The following is a 19,830-nucleotide window of genomic DNA, read 5'->3' on the forward strand; positions in this document are numbered from 1 at the left end:
AAGGACTGCCTTACAACGCGGGCCTTCAGCGGCGCGGCCGTCCGGCACGTCGCACCCGCTTTGGACACCGTTCCGGGCCTCCGGCAAGCCGGTTGGGTAGTGCTACACTGCTACCTGACGACTGAAGCAGCGGCGGCGGAGTCTCCGCTCGACTCAAACGCTGCTTGCCGTGCTACAGACCCCAGCGGCGGGGCCCAAAGACCTCGGGAACGGAGAGCACGGGCAGGTAGCCGGGTCCGGCATGTCCGTTCGCGCCGTGCCCATCCCCACGCCGTCTGCCACCCTTCTTCACCTCCCGGCTGCGTCGATATCGCCTCACTTGGAAATCTAAGCTTCGGGAAACTTGATCAACGCCGCGAAACGTACTCGCCACTTCCTGACAGTGATCGCGTCGCATGAATATGACGGCGGCGAGGAGGAAGAAGAGGCTCTTCCCGCTCAGACTACGGCCGCTCCAGCCGCGGCGCCTCCTCGCCATCGCCTTCTTGGCCGTGACCCTCCTCTTCCTCGTCCTCGTCCTCCTCTCCGTCACCCCTTCCTCGCCACGACCCCGCCGCGTCGTCGTCACAAGATCCTCGTCCTCGCTGCCGCCGTCTAGCTGCGGCGCGGAGAGACTCGGGGAGCTCGGCGATATGATGGTGTCCATGCTCCCCAAGGGCCTCCCCTTCACCGTCTTCGTGCCCTTGCTGTACTCGTTCCGCCGCGTCCTCAGGCTGCGGCCCAACTGCAGCGCCACCGCCGAGGAGGAGGCGGCCGGCGACAGCGACACCAACACACACGTTTGTTGTTGCAGCTCGTCGAAGCTCAACAGTACCGTTATCACCCTGGACACACGCGCGCTAGAGAACGCTGGGTTCAGAGAACCCCGCAGCAGCCTAAGTCTGACGAGAAATCGACAATATTCAGGCTAGCTACAGAAACTGACGCTGAGACTCTGAACACAGGTAAACTCTTGGTGCTGCTCTCCTCAATTGCAGCGTTTTTTGGACTCTATTAAATAGACAAACGAACAAGCGAATACATGGGCCATTTGCCCAATTCTTCAGCCACGATCTCCCGATATGCCATCCCATATCATCGGTTCGTGGCCTTGATTGAAACAAACTAACAGAGCAGCTAACTTTCAGCTAGAAAAAACTACTGACCGATTCCTACGGGTCTGACCTCAAGACTATTTCCTGAGCTCAACCTTTATTCCAACGAGCTAAACTAAGACATGATTATATATTATAACAAATCACCCCCTTAATCATGACTTTCTCATCTCCACTACGCCCATCTTCTCCCGTAGCTCAGTGAATTTCACACGATCGAGAGACTTTGTCAGAATATCAGCAACTTGTTCTTCAGTGCAGATGTGCTCTATGTCCATCTTGCCTTCATTGATACACTCTCTGATGAAATGATATCTAGTGTCAATATGCTTACTTATATCATGATGTACTGGATTCTTGCGGAGCTCTATTGCATATTTGTTGTCAACCAACAGCTTGAACTTCATTGGTTCGGTTTCAGTCAAATCGCCAATAAGCCTGCTCAACCAGACTCCCTGAAATGTTGTTGTGGCAGCTGAGATAGTATGACAACAGACCGAGGTCGGTCATGCTGAACATATTCTTCATCTCCTGCTTGAAGGTGTTGATGACGCCGATTGTTGATCCGGTGATGACAAGATCATCCACATACACCCCCACAAGAAGAAGATCATCACCTTCCTTCCTCCGGTACACCGCATTCTCCAACAGACTTCGCCTGAAGCCGAGCTGCAGCACCACTTCATCCAATTTCGCGTTCCAAGCGCGCGGCACCTGCCTTAGCCCATACAAGGCCTTACGCAGACGACACATTAGATGCTCTTGCTCATGGTGGATGAAGTCGGAGGGTTACTAAACGTAGACCTCCTCCTTCAGATCGCTGTTGAGAAATGCCGACTTAACGTCTATATGATGGACTTGCCAGCCGGCGTGCGTGGCCAAAGCCAGCAGAACGCGGACGGTTTCCATCCGAGCCACCAGAGCAAAAACTTCGTCGAAATTGATTCCTTGCTGCTGTGTGTAGCCCTTTGCGACCAACCGTGCTTTGTGCTTCACAATGTTGTCGTGAGGATCTTTCTTCAATTTGAACACTCATTTGAGCCCAATAGCTCGGTTGTTAGAAATTGCCAGAGATACGACGCTTGCACGTCGTCGGCAAGCTTCCTGGAAGACACACGCACGCGAACACAATTGGAAACCAGAGAAACGCACGAATGTGTGCTGCAATGCGGCAGCGTTTTCGGGACTCTATTGCTTGAATATAAAGGAGGTTACAGACTCGACATCGTCGTGGCCACAGGCTCTCCGACGGGCGCGGCATGCCGTTCGCACGTTCCAGCATGCCGCGTCAACCGCTATGACTCTGCTCCGGCATGAACGCGCATGCCTCGAGCTACAAACGCGCACAACCAATTGACATGATCGTGCTCTGAACCGAAATTGAAACAAACAAACCCAAAACTCGACGCTAAGCGCTCAAGACTTATTCTAACAATTCTCCCCCTAATTCTTGACGCGCAACACTACTGACCTGACAAGTTCTGAAGTCCAATCTTCTCGCAAAGATCCTGGAACTTCACTCTGCAAAGAGACTTCGTGAGAATGTCCCCAAGTTGCTCTTCTGTCCCGATGAACTTCACTTCGATTTTTCCCTGTGCTGCATACTCCCTGATCAAATGAAACCTTGTGTCTATGTGTCGACTGCGATCATTCAACACTGGATTCTTGATGAGGGAAATAGCAGACTTGTTGTCCACCCTTAGCAATGGCATGCTCACTTCTGAATTCAGGATTTCAGCTAGCAGCCTTGCCAACCACACAGTCTGACAAGCAGCAGTTGCAGCAGCAATATATTCAGCTTCACAACTTGACATGGCCACCACTCTCTGTTTTGCAGATTGCCAACTAACAAGACTATCACCAAGGAAGAAAATAACACCAGTAGTGCTCTTTCGGCCATCAATATCTCCTGCTAAGTCACTATTACTATACCCCTCCAAACTTGGTTGTACTCCTTTCTTCCTTGGGTAAAATAGACCCCAGTCACATGTGCCAGCAATATATCTCAGAATGTGTTTCAATGCTAGCAAATGATCCATGTGTGGCTCTTTCATGAACCTACTCACATACCCAACTGAATAAGCAAGATCAGGGCGAGTATTGACTAAATACCTAAGGCCGCCAATCAAACTTCTATAGAAAGTTGCATCCACAAGAGGACTGGTGCTCTGCTTACTGAGTTTCAGTCTGGGCTCCATTGGTATCTTGCATGGATTGCATTCGGCCATCCCTGCCTTCTCCAAAATCTTCTTAGCATAGCTGCTCTGACTGAGGAAAAACCCATCTTCATGCTGTTTCACCTCAATGCCAAGATAATAATGTAGCAACCCCAAATCACTCATCTTGAACAATTCAGTCATCTCCTTCTTGAATTGTTGGATCCCTTCTCTGTTGTTGCCAGTGATCACAAGATCATCTACATAAACCCCCAGTACCAGGCGCTCACCACTATCTCCTCTGTAGTATATAGCATGGTCTGAAGGACACTTCAGAAAACCCAGCAGAGTCAAGCTCTCATCCAGCTTCTGATTCCAAGCTCGAGGTGCTTGATGTAACCCATATAGTGCCTTGTGTAGCTTAAACACTCGATGCTCCCTTCCGGCTCTCACAAAACCAGGAGGTTTTTCAACAAACACTTCTTCCTGCAGATTTCCATTCAAGAAGGATAACTTGACATCCATATGGTGTACCTCCCAGCCCAGATGAGCCACCATGGCCATGATCAGCCGCACTGCTTCCAGCCGTGCCACAGGCGCAAAGACTTCACCGTAGTCGATGCCATGGCGTTGGGCATACCCCTTTACAACCAATCTCGCCTTGTGCTGCACCACTTTTCCCTGCTCATCTCGCTTCACTTTGAACACCCACTTCAAACCGATTGCTCGTCGCCCTTTGGGGAGCTCAGCCAGCGACCAGGTCTGGTTCTCTTCAATGGATTGCAGCTCTTCTTCCATCGCCTTGCGCCAACACGGCTGACATTCTGCATCCGCCAATATATCCGGTTCCTCGGCGCTCACTGCGTGCAGCTCGCCGTGGCCCAGATTGTGGATTGCCTGCCCCGGCAGTGTCACCTTCCCGAGGATGTTCTCCACGGTTCGGAACCGTAAGGGCGCGTCGTCATCGTGGTCGGCATCCAGCTGGTCCCCCAGCTTTGTAGGTGGCGAGACCATGTGTACTGGAGTGGACGCCGTGCCACCAGCTCCCCCGGGCGTTTGCGGTGGTGACGCCGGCGCCGCCGCAGGTTCTTCTTGTGGTTCTTCCCGCCCGGTGATCACCATGTACTCCACTGTAAACGTGTCGCTGGCATCAGCCTTGCCTTCATCTTCATCGTCCCAATTCCACTGAGCATCTTCATTGAACATCACATCTCTGGTGATGTGAACTCGCCGCGTCACCGGATCATAAGCTCGGAACGCCTTGGAGCCTCGTTCATAGCCGATGAACACCATGTGCCGACCCCTGTCCTCCAGCTTCTTCAAGTGGGGCATCGTGTTCTTCATATAAACAATGCATCCAAATGTGCGGAGATGATGAACCGATGGCTTCTTGCCATACCAAGCTTCAAATGGTGTCATACCTTCCACACTCTTCGTCGGCGTCCGATTCAGCACATACACAGCAGTGAGCACAGCCTCCCCCCAAAACCGATTCGGGAGCCCTTTCGCTTTCATCATGCTCCAGGCAGTGCCCACCATGGTGGCGTTCCGCCGTTCCACAACTCCATTCTGCTAAGGGGAGTATGGCGCCATTGTTTGCCTCCGCACGCCATGTTCCAGACAGTAGTCGTGGAGCTTTGCTGAATTGAACTCCCCGCCATGGTTAGTACATAGCGCGCCCATCTTCTGTCCTGTCTCCGCCTCGGCCATGAACTGAAACTGCTTGATTGCTTCAGTGGCTTGATCCTTCATCTTCAACAGAGCTACTGACATGAACCTGCTCTTGTCATCCACCATGAGCAGAAAGTATTGATTTCCGCTTGGTGTGGCTGGCGTGATCTTGCCGCAAATGTCTCCGTGCACCAATTCCAGCACTCGCCCGACGCGGTACTGAGCTTGATCTGGGAACGACGTCCTCCTCTGCTTCCCTGCCAGACAAGCTTCGCAAAGTTGATCCACTTGACTGAATTCAGGAAGTCCGCGCACCAGATCCTCACGGGCCATCCTCCTCATTGCCGGGAAGTTTAGGTGCCCCAGTCGTGCGTGCCAGCGCCAAGCCGCCTCACTGCCTCGCAGTGCCAAGCACACCGGCCGTGCGAGCTCAACAGAGAGCACATACAGGTGGTTTTGGGCACGCTTCACCTTGGCAAGCAGGCGTCCTCCCAGTTCACGAATCGTCATCACTCCGCCATCAATCAGCACCTGATAACCTCCCTCGTCGAGTTGACCCACACTCACAATGTTCGTCGTGACCTGGGGGATGTAGTAGACACCGGCGAAGGAGCGATACTCGCCGTTCTTGCAGACGAACATCACGGTCCCGCGTCCTTTGATCCGCGCGACGGAGTCATCGCCGAACTGCACCGTTCCACAGACTTTGGTGTTCATCTCGACGAAGGTGGCTCGCGACCCCGTCATGTGGTTCATCGCTCCAGTGTCGAGGATCCATCGCTTGGCGTCGCGGTTCTCCTCCGCTCTCCCAAGCTGCACGAAGACCTTCTCCTTCCGGATTTGGGGCGGGGAGCGCGCCGACGCCTCCACAGGCCTGATGTCGAGGTTCGGGACCAGGCACGACACCGCCCGCTCCTGCACAGCCTCACATTTCACCGCTCCGGTCGTCGGTGTGATCGCCGGGGAGTCCTGTACCGGTGACGAAATGGGGATTTTGCCGACACTCGCTCGCAGTAGCAGTAAAGCAGCCTCCTCTTCATGGACCACATGGGCCTACTCTTTCTTCGGCTTCGACCTGCACTCCCGGGCCCAATGCCCATGTTTTTCACACCTCCAGCACTGGTCCGAGGCCACTGGCGGCCCGCTCGACAACGATCCGCCGCCATGGCCCATTCATGGACGCCCATTCGAACGCCCCCCTTCCTCGACGCGCGAAGTTCTTGCCTGAGCCGCCGCTGCCGTCATGATTCTCAACCTCGCGCCGTTTTCTCCTCGCATCCCATTCCTCCTCCGTCAAGTACAACTTGCCATCATGTTGCACTGTTGACGGTGGCGGCTCGAACGCATCTTTGGCGGCCTTCAACCCCCCCGTCGCATCCGCCAGCGTGAGCTTGGACACATCAAGCAGCGTCTCAATTGCCAGCACGATCTGATGAAATCGCTGCAGCACGCTGCGGAACAGCTTCTCCACTACCTTGGTCTCCTCCACAACCTTGCCGAGAGTCACCAGAGTGGCCACCATGCCGCTCAGTCGCAGAGCGAACTCTTCAACAGACTCACCATCCTTGAACGTCGCCGCCTCGAGCTGCCTGCGCAGCTGTTGGGCGCTCGACTTCTTCACTCGGTCATCGCCAACTCGCATGGTCTTGATAGCATCCCAGACTTCCTTCGCCGTTTCTTTTTCGGCGATCGCGGACACCATCTCTGGCGGCACGGCGCTGCACAAAGCATCGAGCGCCATCATGTCTTCCTGAGAATCCACGCCTCCTGTGTCGACGGCGGCCCAGAGCGCCTGGGCCCTGAGCTTGACCTTCATGAGGAGTGCCCACTCGGTGTAGTTCGTTTTGGTCACGCACCACCCGCTGGACCACGACGCCATCCTTGGCGCCGCTCCCCTCGCCTTTCCCGTCGCCGGCCATGAGCGCGTAGTCGATTGCACGGTCTCGATTCCAACAGCGGTACCTTGCCGCGATCGAGCTCCCCCCCCCCGCAACCGGCTCTGATGCCACTTGTTAGAAATCGCCAGAGATACGACGCTTGCACGTCGTCGTCGAGCTCCCTGGAAGACACACGCACGCGAACACAATTGGAAACCAGAGAAACGCACGAATGTGTGCTGCAATGCGGTAGCGTTTTCAGGACTCTATTGCTTGAATATAAAGGAGGTTACAGACTCGACATCGTCGTGGCCACAGGCTCTCCGACGGGCGCGGCATGCCGTTCGCACGTTCCAGCATGTCGCGTCAACCGCTATGACTCCGCTCCGGCATGAACGCGCATGCCTCGAGCTACAAACGCGCACAACCAATTGACATGATCGTGCTCTGAACCGAAATTGAAACAAACAAACCCAAAACTCGACGCTAAGCGCTCAAGACTTATTCTAACATCGGTGTCCCGTCGGCAGCTGCGCAAGCTCCCATGTCGCGTTTTCGCCAATTGATTGCAGCTCTTTCTTCATCGCCTGCCGCCAGCAACCTTCCTTGAGGGCTTGCTCAATGTTCGCCAGCTCTTTAGCCACAAACATGCACAAACCATTGAAATCCATCTCGCGTGCATTCAGAGCGTCGTCGATGTTCTGAACGGTACGAAAACGGAGCGGCACTCCTTCAGTGTCGAGTGTTTTCTCTGTTGGCGGTGTCAAACTAATCGGCCCGCACAAATCACCGTGCACGAGCTTGAAGATGCACTCGGCGCGGTAAAGAGGATGCTTGCGGGAACGCCGTTCGGTGCTGCTTGGCCAATGAGCAGCCACCGCATAACTGCTCGACGTGTTTGATCGCTGGGCGCCGGGACGTCATCGACCATCCTTTTGGCTGTGAGGTCGTGCATTGCCCTAAGGTGCATATGGCCGTAGCACGCATGCCATCGCCACGCCATGTCATCGGCCTTCGCCAAGAGACACATAGGATCGGTAATGTTCAGCCGCAGGGTGTACAGCCGATTGCCACCACGCCTCACTTGCGCCAACATCAAGCATGTAGTGTCAAAGATGGTGAGCACGCCGTCCTCGATGACCACCTTGCAGCCATTTTCGCACCTGTAAGAGATGCCTCCATCATTTGACCATCTGTCGTACCATCACTAGGAGCATCATCTTTCTTTTCCACCGATCCATTTTTAGCCCCTTTCGTGTCTCTTGTTGCCTTGTCGTCGTCTCCATTCTATTCCTTTCCTTCGTAATATGTGTCCATATGTTTTGTGGCACTATCAATGTTGTCCTCCTCAACTTCAAATTTTGACTCAAAGTACAATGACCACATCCATTTGATTCAGAATCGACGCAGGGTTAAGTGCTGCCACATAGTATCTTCCGAATGTGTTGTGTTTGGTAGCCACCATGTCTACCTTCTGCATAGCACCAAACATGGTACAATTTCCCACAAATTTGGAACTTGTTCAGCGCTTTCGGAAGCCCCAGAACACGCATCCACACTTTTGGTAGTAGAAACCCTCTTGTGCCATCACATACTCCTCAAACATTAGCTGGACACCAAGCTCTTTAATTTCAGCACCCCCATATGCCATAGTTCTTTGGAGCTCAGCCTTTGATAGGAAAGGCACCACAAAAGAATTATTATTGTGCTCCTCAACCTCCCAAACCTATTTACCAGGTACAAGACGACGGAGGTGAGCAATGAGTTGGTCGGTTGTAATCTTGCTTCTCACTATCTTTATCAATGCTGTCTTGTGATCATTCTTCACATCTGAGGGCGGGACATGCAAAATGTGATAGAACTCCAATCCTTCTGTTGTGTATCCAATGGAATGTGCGTTTATTTCTTGCAGATAATGAAAATCAAGTTCTATTTTCTGCAAAACATTAGTTTTTATGGCCAGGAAAATGTTTGTAGAGGATGTCCCCATTTGGGCCCTTTACTCATTGCCCTTCACATTGACAAGCATAGATGTAACAATGTCATTTTCTAACTTCGAAAATAATCATTCAAATTAACTTTCATATCAGAACACACTAATTAGATGGATTTTTGAACTTCCAACCGGATCAATCAAGTTTTAGGCTGAGCTTGTAGTTAGATCGACAACTTTCGCTGCATTGCATAGATAACTCACAACCCAAGAAAGCCATCTAGAAAGAACTTTTTTCAGTCTTCGGCAAAATCAAGAGGCTTCACTTGGTTAGACAACTTTCCACAAAATCTGAAGAGTTCAATTCATTACGACGCAAAACAAAAGTAGAGGAGACTCACATTGACTTACCTTTTTTTATATTTGAGAAGATTCAGATTGACTCAGTTTGATTTTATAGAGCTGTATCGCGTATACAGCTAAGCGGAATCATATTTATTGAAAAAAATAATATTTGATTAGTTGTATCTGTCTAGACAGCCTGAGCTGAGTTTCTATTTGTTTGATCGAATCTGAAGCCGCATGAGCATACGTAAGAGTTTAGATTGTGATTAGTTATTTGTATGAAGATGATTTTATAACACTAAAAAGTGAGCTCGCATGTATAACTATACGAGTGGATATAAAAAGCTATACCAGTCAGACCAAACTGCGGAGTGAAGCTCAAATTGAGCTTCACTCTCAGACCAAGCTGAAGACGTATATTTACATCTATCGAATCAGGATAGAACAATTGATGAGACTAACCAAATACACTTATCTTAAAATTATAAGTATCCACCGAGCTAGCTAAGTAAAACCAACCACGTCCTTTGAGTGTGAGCGAGAGAAAACTCAGACAAGTGGCGTTGGGCCTGACCGGGCCGAATCTGTTCAGGTCTGCCCCAAATACTGGGCCAGTAGGCCGTAGTACAGTGAGGACTGCATCCCACCGATTGCCCAGTGGGCCTCCCTCTTCCACTTGGGCTGCTTCTGGATGCCTCCGTGGTGCTCAGCCGCCCGGCCCTCGTGGCTGCTGACTCTGTCAAGCTGCGCTGCCGGCTGCTGCTCACCTGCGTCCGCCAGCTCTTCCCTGACTCGCGCGCGTCACCATGGAAGTCGAGGAGGACGACGACCCTGCGGCGGCAAGCGCGTGGCCGGGTTCCCCCAGGCGCCGCCACCTCCTCCAGTTCCTCCTCCACGCCTCCAAGGTACGCATTATTCCCTGCCCTCCGTTCCCGAGCCCACCCACCCAACCCCCCAAAACCCCGACCGAGCTACACCTCAGCTGCTTCCTCCCGCGATTTCCTTGCAGCGGCTCGACCTCCGGCCCATCGTCAAGTACTCCGCGCTGGCGTTCTTCGCCGGACGCTTCCTCCCCGCACTCCCGAGGTGATCGATCATTCTCCGATTCTTGTCTGGGGGGACGATGGTTCTTATTTCTTGGCCTGGTCGCGGCAGGAAGATGGGGTTCTGTGGCGCGCGAAACGGAGGAGCCGTGAGGTCCTGGCTCCTCGAGCCCCTGAGAGACAGCAACCTGGAGCTCTTCGCGCTCGTCGCCGTGTGGATCGCCAGCAAGGTGATGTCGTGAACATTTACTTGTGCAAACGCTGTGTAATTTCTTGACATGGGCGGCAGTATCACCTTCCTTTCTTTCTGAAATTCTTTGTTCAGATCCATGATGTAAGGCCGCTCTCCGCGAAGAGCCTCAAGGCGCTGGGAGATCGCATCATCGCCGACCAGCATTTCACATGTCGCGATTTTGCTGTGGCCGTGAGTTCACAATAAATTATTTTCTTCCTTTTTTTAATGCTTACTTGTCGTGACTGAAGTTGTTTGCTTTAATGCCACAGGAATTGGTGTTCATGGAGGTAAAGCCTGGCTAAGATTATAACTGGACAAGATGTTAACTCGTTGCTGCTCAACAGTGTTATGTTCTTCTTGTTTGCTGTGTGCCTGTGTGATATGTAGGTAGTGGAGTATAACATTGGATCTTCAAGCATTGCTTTCATATACCTGGAGGAGCTTCTCATTCACTTCAGGTTCTTTGGATTGTTTACTAACTTTTCTAATCTGTAACCAATTGTTAACACTGTTAAAGGCAAACTATGAAATTTTAAAGTGTGCATGGTTGGAATTTATATAAAGATCTTATTTGTAGTGAACGACAATTATAGTGATGAAATGTCTCGTCTCTAAGTTCACGTTTTTCTTAGAGCATCTCCAGGAGACTAGCAATAAGCCGTCCCTAATAAGTTGTTATTGGGGGAGCCCCAATAACATTTTCAGCACTAGTGGGAAAGCTGCTTCAGTAGACTACCAATAATCCTCTTCTCCAATATTTCATTTCCTTCTATTTCTCTTCCCTTGTGCATATGAACTCTATTTTAACTCCATTTTCACATCATAATAATTCAAACTATTATGTTTCAAACACACACAATTCAACAACATTTCAAATCCATACTTTTTCAAATTCAAATTCAAACTTAATTTGCCCAAGAATTGAACCAAATTACGCCACATATCATCCCAAATAGTTCATCATCATACCACATAGTGTATCCAAAAGCAAAAGATCATGAAAACACAAAGTTCATCCCAATTGCTCAAACATAGAGCACCACACACTCCCACTCCCACTGGCCCCAAAGTTCCCATTGCCTCCCATGTTCCTGCCCATCCACCTGCCCATCTTTGATGCCAAGATATGACGACACATTGCATCCACATATGCTCTCTGTTTTTCATCAAGGCCATTCATGTCCATGAACATGATCTTTTGTTCTTACTCCATCTTCTTGGTGAGGATCTCTCCGCCAAAGACCCTCAACTTCTCCTCCTCAACGGAAACCTTGCGCTCCTCATAGGCCGCCTTGCACTCCGCCATGGCCATCTTGCGCTCCTCATAGGCAGCCTTGCGCTCCTCGATGGCTTTGAGCTCCATCAACCTTGCTTCCTTTTCTTGTTTCCTCTCATACTTCATGTCCTTCCTTGTTGTGATCATCTCTTGAAGCGCCTCCTTGTAGATAGCACCCTCTCCTCCTCTCTTCAACCTCTCTTTCTCTTGCTTCCTCCCTGGAGGCCTCTTCCTCATTTGCGCCGCCGAGCTTGGAGTGGTACTTCTACCCTCCCCTTATCATCATCTTCATTAGCATCAACATCTTGCTAAAGTGGGTCGCACGGAGGAGGTGAAGCGGGTCGGGATGCCGAGGGAGCTGCCACCTTTGCCTTCTAGGCCGCCGGCTATGTCTTCCGCACAGCCGCCTTTCGCTCGGTGCCAGGTTGCGCGGGGAGACGTGGCTGCCGGCCGGAGGCGACGGCTGGCATTGCAACGGGGGCGGGGGACTCCAGGAGGTGTTGCTACATGCCGTTGACGGGCTGCCGCTCCTCCGTCGTGGCCAGAAGCGTGTGCCGGCCTTGGCGGCGTTGCGGTTGCCCTGACGGCGCTTGGTAGTCTCCTGGAGGTGCTCTTAGGTCCACATCCATGGTCCATGTATGAGAGATTACACAACAGACAGGTGTGGTGACTTGTCACTAAAATGTATTCCGTTCAGTTTCTCACTGCGGAGAGCAGCCTGTCTAGCTTATTATGGTGCAATTCTTAGTAGAATGGCTTGGTCCAGAAATTCTAAAATGTGAGAAATTATTAAAAATAATCTCATATCATGTTTCTTATTTTCACAAGTGAATCTAACAATACAAATAAGAACACGGAAGGGAAGACGTCCCTCCGGTGTTTCATTAAGTTGGGTGTGATCCTCTAGCGAATCTAACAATACGGAAAATGAAAAATGTACATTATGTTCGTTTGCCATTTTGCACCCAATTCCCCTAGACTGTTCCATTGAATGACTTGTCTAATGATTCTGATTACCATTTCTTTTCTCTAATCCTACAGACTAATGGCCACAAGAAGTATCACCAACCACTAGGCAATATTAAACCTGTATTAACATTACTTTACCATAGTTGGAGAGCAGTGTGGAAGTACTAGAGCATCGATTAACTGCTGCTACTATTTGCTTGTTGTTGACTTCTTGGTCTAAATGAAAGATAAATTATGTTATCAATTAATTTGCTGCTTATTTTCTTCTTCACTATCAGGGAAATATCAAAATTAGGTGATCTTTTGGATCTGGATGTGTGCATGGAGATTTTGGATCTTCTGTATGAGACTGAAGATACCTCGTTGCTTTTTAACTCTCCCTGTTCACTTGCTGCTTCAACTCTTGTATGTTTGCTGCATTCCCATTGCACGTATTTTCGAAAGGGCTATGCACCAATTTAATGCCTGACACAAGTTGTCTCAATTCTTTTCAGGTTGCTGCATATGCTATATCAGTTCCTAAGCAGACATGGGAGTTTCCAATCCTTCCTTGGGGTAAGCCATTAGAAAACTCCAGTTTATTAATGCATGGTTTAATGCTTTTTGTGTACTTGCAATAAAAGGAATCACATTAATAGATGCTTAGAATTAGATGATTTTGATATCTAGTCAAACAATGAGTATCGATTTAATTCAACTTCAGTTAACACTGGCTGTTCCTGGAGTTCATATAGTATTGATGTATGAACAAGTTATCTTTAATGGATTAGGCCTATGGGGCGGTACATTAATACATCTGCATTTTGCAGTCAGATTTGCTACAACATATGATGAAGAGGAAATCATGAAGATTGTTCTGACAATTCTCATGCACGTGCTCAAACCGGATGAGATCAAAGACAAGGACAAGATGGAATTCGATGTCTGATGTTTATTGCGAATACGGTAGAGCACAAGATTGTGGCCCAGTTTTGCCCGTTGTGAAGTACTAACGCCGTCTAACTAAGACTGCTATACATGTTTGTAGGAGATACTGTAGCCTGGTTTTGTCCAACAGTTTCGAGATTAAGATGTCGAATACAGTCCTGTGAACTGAACCATATGGTATTTAAAGGAATACACCTAAGCACCTCGTGATGGTATTATGTATTGAACATATGTTGAAAAATGATGCCTGCTAATCAATCGCGTAAACATTTCCAAGAGTAATGCCTTCACATGGGAGCTCAGCATATATGACCAATGTAGTGGTGCACTGGTGCTGGATCGCTCCTGGCTCCTGCTGTTCTGCCTCTTTGAGCTCTCCAATGGATGTACCGTTGCACCCTCACGCCTAGGTGCACTCTATGAACTTCATGGAGTTTTTTTTTCCTTCCCTTTCTGCAATGTGCTATACCACTTGACAATTGTGAAATAGCGTGATATAGTGATGATACGCTGAGGTAATGGAATATGCTGATGCAATGTATTAAGTTTCTTAAGTAGCTAGCATATCAAGATACAGATGGGCCATCACCTCTCATTGAGATCAGCTGTGGTATTCAAGATATTTGTTTGTTTCCCTAATTGAAAGGAAAGACTGGTGCACCAAGATTCAAGGCCTGCCGAATTGTCGAGTGAAAGATCATACATGGGGTCCAAGGAGTAGTTGATGAGTAAGGGTCAGAGTATTGCTACAGCGTACAACAGGCCATATGAAGAGTCAATATTCTCAAGCCAATGAGAAGCAGGAAGCAAATATGCCTTCGAGTTTATTGATCTATCAAGCATCAAATACTTAAAAGTTTCTCTAGCAACTTCCAGTCATCTTTCGGCTCTCCGTGCTGTACCCAAGGTCCTTGAAGGTTATCCATGAACATCTGGTGCCAAGTCCTTGTCCAACCATGTAACTAGCTACAAGCCTACAATCTAGTTGCAATTGTTTAGTTGACACCATGCTTGGAGCTTTTGCTCGAGAATTCCAAGCACAATCTAAACCCAAGAAAGATTAAAATTTGGGATCAACAGTATCAGTTCGTAGCTATTACGCTATATGGCTTCCTGATACTTCAGTTGTTTGCTTTACTAGTATTACATAAAACTGAATCGATTTAAGTTGCAACATCCAACCAACAAACCAATCTCTTGGTTGTTTCTTCACAATTCCACATCACTTATCAACGTCATCTCGCGCTGTCCGATCGTTCCGCAGGAGCTCCCACGATGGCGTCCGCTTCAACATCCTTAAACCGGAGCCAACAAACAGAGCACTTCGTCAGAAAGAAGAAGAAAGTGAGCTTCCGAAGCGAGGATTCTCGTTGTGAGATCGGGACGGATCACCTGAAGCTGGAGCCTGCAGACCGGAAGCAAGGGCCACACACGCTTTTGAATTGCAGCTCGTGTGTCCCTCTCGACTCTGCTTTTTTCTCTCTCTCTCTCTCTTTCAGTGCGAAGAGCTTGAGCTGAGTGGCTTCAGACATTGAATTCTCATGCCGGATGAGCATGCTTTGTGTTTACAGGAGGAATAATCCATCATGACCTAGCGGCCTAACCTTAGGATTTGGCCATTTGTAGGCTTAATGATAAGCCGAAATCGGTTCATGTTAGCTTGGAAAGTACCAGTGAAGTAAAGTAAAACTCAGGATAATCCCATTTGTTTGTTGATGAATTTTTAACTACTGAAGCATTGACTAGTCTTTTTTTGTTTTAAAAAGAGTAAATTGCACAAAACTATAACTATTTTACATAATAACACAAAACTTATAGTTTTGTACACCAATTTCATACATAACCCGATTTCCGTTATCCATGCTATCGTAATTCACTGTTTACTGGTGTTGTTCATCAATATAAAAATCAGTGGTCTTCTATTTCTTTAAAAATCCTATTCTTTTAAGTGTTCCATAATCCATGTGAAACTCATTTTAATTGAATTCACTCAAAAAGGCTGTGTAGAATTTAAACTAAAATTCTCAAAAAAAAATGCTATTTTTATAACTTCTAACAATAGTTAGGGACTCAAATAAAATTCTAAAAATCTGAAAACATTAACTAATATTCTTATTATATGATAAAATAATTCTTTAAATTATTTCTAGCCCTAGGTTATATGGTGAAAAAGTGAGTTACTTTGAGCATTACAAAGTAACTCACTTTTTCACCATATAAATTAGGGATGTTAATAATTTTATAAACTATTACATCATATAATAAGAATATTAGTGAATTTTTTATATTTTTAGGATTTTATTTGAGGCCCTAATAATTTTTAGAAGTTATTAAAGTAGCATTTTTGGAGAATTTTAGTTTAAATTCTATACATGATTTTTGGGTCAATCCAATTAAAATAGGTTGCACATGTATTATAAAATACGTACAAAAAGTTTTAGGATTTTTGGAGTGAACAGTAACAATAACAATGGATTTTGACGGCAAAGATAATATGTGTGAAATTGGTGTACAATTGTAGTTTGTGTTACTAGGCATAATATTTATATTTTTGTGTTACAAATGACACAATAGTTGTAATTTTTTTGTAATTCACTAAAAGAAACTGTTATTAGGTTGGCAGAATGTCATGGAGACCATGATTTTGGTTGATTCTGTTAGTGTACTGTGTAGTATTTATACTGTTTGCCTTTGAGCAGAGACATAATTGCCTTACTTCTTATCTCCTTTTCATGTCTTTAATTGTATCCAAAGCATTATCTGAATATTGATAAAGCCAAGATGTTATGTCACTGTACATTGTCTTGAATGCGAGTGCTGATTTTTCTGATTGGTGGTGTTGCGCTTTATGTTATTTTCTAGTGAGGGGTAGGAGTAGCTGAGTAGGAGATCTAATAAATGCAACAAAAGGAAAATTTAGAATTTAGGAGTTTTTTTGGCCGAAATACAAAATAAATTCTTGAAGGAAATGCAACTTCAATGGTTTTAAGCAAAGTGCTTGGAACTTAAAGCTTGAAAGTATATTGTTCTGGAAGTAAGGTGTTGAGATGCCCCCCCTTCCTGCATGCATTACAATGCAAGAAACTCATCTGACAGGTGCAGCCTGTAACTAACTACCCATTCCATGCTTGTGTATGATAAAAGAAAAGGCCTCTACTGGTTAATCTGAATTTTGAACTGCCACTGCATGTGTTAGCTGGCTGCAGGTTCATACTTTAGACCTACAAAAGAAAAAAAAACTAATTCCTCACCTTATACTATCCACGAACAAATGGTCATCTAATTATTGGCTAGTGCAAAAGAAATATAACTGCAATATCCAACGAAATGATCCGAAGTTCTGAACTGTCTGAATTATGTACTAATCATTGCAAAGGGGTCAGATACATACACAGACATTAGTTTTTTTTTTCAGTGCTTGCTCATTGTCATGCTGATAACTCCATGAACTAACTACAGCTGACGACATGAAAGGTTTATCTGAAGCAGTTAGGCAGGCAGTCACATTTCTTTCCTTTTCTCTCATTTGACCTGTATTTTCCCAAGTGTAAATTGCATGCATGGATACACAAGTATACAACAAACCCAGCTACCAGTGCAATAGCAGTGTGGCAAGTTGCTAACAGTGACGCAAGGTCTGCTTCTGCTAGTTATGTACCAGTGCCAAATAAATAACAGCAACAGTCTGCAGATAATCAATCAATAACATATACTAACGGGCCAAGCATTGGCCGCCTCTCAGAGCATCAAGTTATTGTAGATACTGTAGCAACATAGCTCCGCCGTCCGATTAGATCCAACGGTGATGCTCTCCCTCATCTCAGCATCCTTCTCTCGCTCTCTCTCTTGGCGGCCGGCGGTGAACGATGCGAATGACATCTCAAGAGTGGCACTAGCAGCTGCAGCATCTCACGTCGAGTCTACCGCGGAGCAGAAAGTCAGCTTCGGACACCAAAAAATTGGCAGTGGCGAGCTTGGCAAAGTCTTCCGATCGGGCTCATGGCGACAACGTTCTGCAGCGACTCCTAGCCAAAGATTTTTCATGCAAGAGCATTTGTAGATTTAGAATTTAAATTCTCCAAAGGTGGCTACTTTTAGAAATTATATCAATTTTTAAGGCCTTAAATATATTCCCAAAAAACTAGAAAAATTCACTAATATTCCTCTCATATAGTGTACTAATTTCTAAAATTATTTTCAGCCCTAGGTTAATAGATGAAAAAGTGAGTTCCTTTATAATGATCCATTTAATTATATTTATTAAAATACTCATGAATTCAAATTTAAATTCAAACAATTCAAATTTGCACCAAATTCATTAAAATACTCATGAATTGCATGTAAACATGAATATGCATGAAATTCATGTACTATTTTGATTTCAAAATGAGATTGGTATTTATCCAAACCAAACATTAAGATAACACATGCATTTTTATACAATTAGATTATTTATAAATAATTATTCTTCAGCTAGACGAATCAAAGATACGTATACCATGAACTATTAGTAATATCGCTTATCCTAATTCATACATATAGTGCTGTGCTCCTTGAAAATATAGGCTAGAGATGAGAGATTGCACAGAAACTACTTTTGTGCAGAAAAAATGTAAAACTGTTATGCTGTGTTTTGAGATTCAATTAAATCTCCATGGGCACAGCTTAGCGCGTCAATCTGCCTAGTTGGCTCCAAATCTGCAAGAAAGTTTTGCCCATTCGAGAGGAAATGAAAAACTTTTGAGCAAATTGGGTTGGAATTATGGTAGGCCCTTGAAAAGATAATGAAAGGACCATTTGTTAAGCAACCAAATCAAATGATATGGGGCTCGGATTGGAGCCTTTGAATTGCAGCTGATTGCTCGAGGGGTCCCAGTTACATCAATAATGATGGCTTTTCTTGACCCTATCATGGAAAATTTTGGGCAGAGGGGGCTCATGCAATACAAAGGCGAGTTGTTGTGCACAAATTTTTTGGCCAGGCCAACCTCCCAATGATGGGGATTTGGTGCAGGATCCTTTAGACCTCGACGTTGCCTTGCCCTACACTTCATCTGCAGCCATACTTCACTAGGAAACATACGTGCCATTTGTTTATTCTTCCTTTTGCAGCAACCGGTTTAGAAGTGGATGTATATTTGTACACTCACAGGCATTTTGCACAAAGGAAAACAGGTTTATGCTTAGCTGGTGATGGACATAGAAACGATCAATTGGCAGTATGTGCACAAAATTGATGAAATCTGAATTGGTTAATGTGCAAATTAGAGATTAACTAAAGTTGAAATATGAAAACTTTTATCTGAATCAGGACATTAGTTTGAATTTGTTACACATGCACTGACATGATAGTACCTGAAAATCACTTGTTTTGTAGACCATTTGTTGCAGTAGAGCCTATCCTACAGGCCATTCCTAACAACGTATATGCGGACAAGACGGCGTGCACAACATAACTTAAAAGGTACAAGAAGGCGTACATAACATTACTTAAAAATAAGAATGTACGAACTTAATGATCAACAGGATTTGTCCTAACATCCATAGATTAATTCATCATAGGAGCACAATTAGTTTTATCTTTCTGAAAGTACTGTCCGGTCAACCAAAGTATGGAAGCACGCACATATGTTTTTCCTTTCATTCCTTGTCCCCCAGTGCAACTACCATGAAAATTACACAAATCATAAACAGCCATAAGTGCACAACATATTTTAATTCAACATATTCTAATTCGTCAAAAGGCTGAAGATTGAAGTACCGACTTGAAATTTGTTGTGGCAAGGTGCAGAGGAAGGAAACGATTATTAACAAATAACAAACACGAACTCCAGAATCTAGAATAAAAGAAAAGAAAGGAAAAGAAACGCATGAAATAAACATGTGCTAGTACTTCCGTACTCGCGTGCATCAGGTTTCTGAATTCTCTGACGAGTTGCGTTTGTTTGACTAAATGAGCAAAGGCAATGGTGGTGTACTGTATCACTGCCCTAGAAACGTCACTGTGACAGAATTAATAGTAAAGAGATCGTGGGTCAGTCTTAGCATGACTCCTCACCTTTCTGCTGTAGCACTACACATGACCATTCAGTGCTTGTTTTGATGCTTTCTAGTGAAGAAAACAGATAAAAAAAGGTCATGTTTGAAACCGAGTAGGTCCTGTTTGAAACCGTGAAGGAAAATATACAGAATCTAGGTCCTGTTTGAAACCGTAAAATAGGCCATGAAGCTATGAGAGCAATTGATCAGCATGTGTGCAGGGCAGAAACTGCACACGGGAACAAAGCACGAAACACTTGGCAGT

The 19,830-nt window shown here is 46.3% G+C and overlaps 2 protein-coding genes across 3 annotated transcripts; both read left to right on the plus strand.

Annotated features, from left to right (window-relative positions):
- Positions 1-395: 395 nt before the first annotated feature.
- Positions 396-911, plus strand: LOC133914806 (uncharacterized). The gene has a single exon (XM_062357815.1). It carries the CDS (start codon positions 396-398, stop codon positions 909-911), a length of 516 nt encoding a protein of 171 aa, XP_062213799.1.
- An 8,910-nt stretch (positions 912-9,821) lies between these two features.
- On the plus strand, positions 9,822-14,037 carry LOC133916561 (cyclin-J18-like). Of its 2 annotated transcripts, XM_062360283.1 has the most exons (10): positions 9,822-9,981; positions 10,086-10,162; positions 10,232-10,349; positions 10,445-10,543; positions 10,624-10,641; positions 10,742-10,812; positions 12,878-13,004; positions 13,094-13,154; positions 13,409-13,544; positions 13,627-14,037. In XM_062360283.1, the coding sequence occupies exons 1-9, from the start codon at positions 9,883-9,885 to the stop codon at positions 13,525-13,527; spliced, it is 789 nt and encodes a 262-aa protein (XP_062216267.1). In that variant the 5' UTR covers positions 9,822-9,882; the 3' UTR covers positions 13,528-13,544; positions 13,627-14,037. The 2 variants fall into 2 exon arrangements, with proteins under 2 accessions (XP_062216267.1, XP_062216266.1); XM_062360282.1 differs by having other exon boundaries at positions 13,409-14,033.
- The last annotated feature ends 5,793 nt before the right edge of the window (positions 14,038-19,830 follow it).

This window comes from Phragmites australis, chromosome 4 (genome assembly GCF_958298935.1).
Source record: "Phragmites australis chromosome 4, lpPhrAust1.1, whole genome shotgun sequence".
Lineage (NCBI taxonomy): Eukaryota > Viridiplantae > Streptophyta > Magnoliopsida > Poales > Poaceae > Phragmites > Phragmites australis.

Coding starts and splice junctions, on each gene's coding strand:
- LOC133916561 (XM_062360283.1), top strand. CDS start 9,883: ATGGAAGTCGAGGAGGACGACGACCCTGCGGCGGCAAGCGCGTGGCCG. Junction 9,982..10,085: donor TCCTCCTCCACGCCTCCAAG/GTACGCATTATT, acceptor ATTTCCTTGCAG/CGGCTCGACCTCCGGCCCAT. Junction 10,350..10,444: donor CCGTGTGGATCGCCAGCAAG/GTGATGTCGTGA, acceptor TTCTTTGTTCAG/ATCCATGATGTAAGGCCGCT.
- LOC133914806 (XM_062357815.1), top strand. CDS start 396: ATGAATATGACGGCGGCGAGGAGGAAGAAGAGGCTCTTCCCGCTCAGA.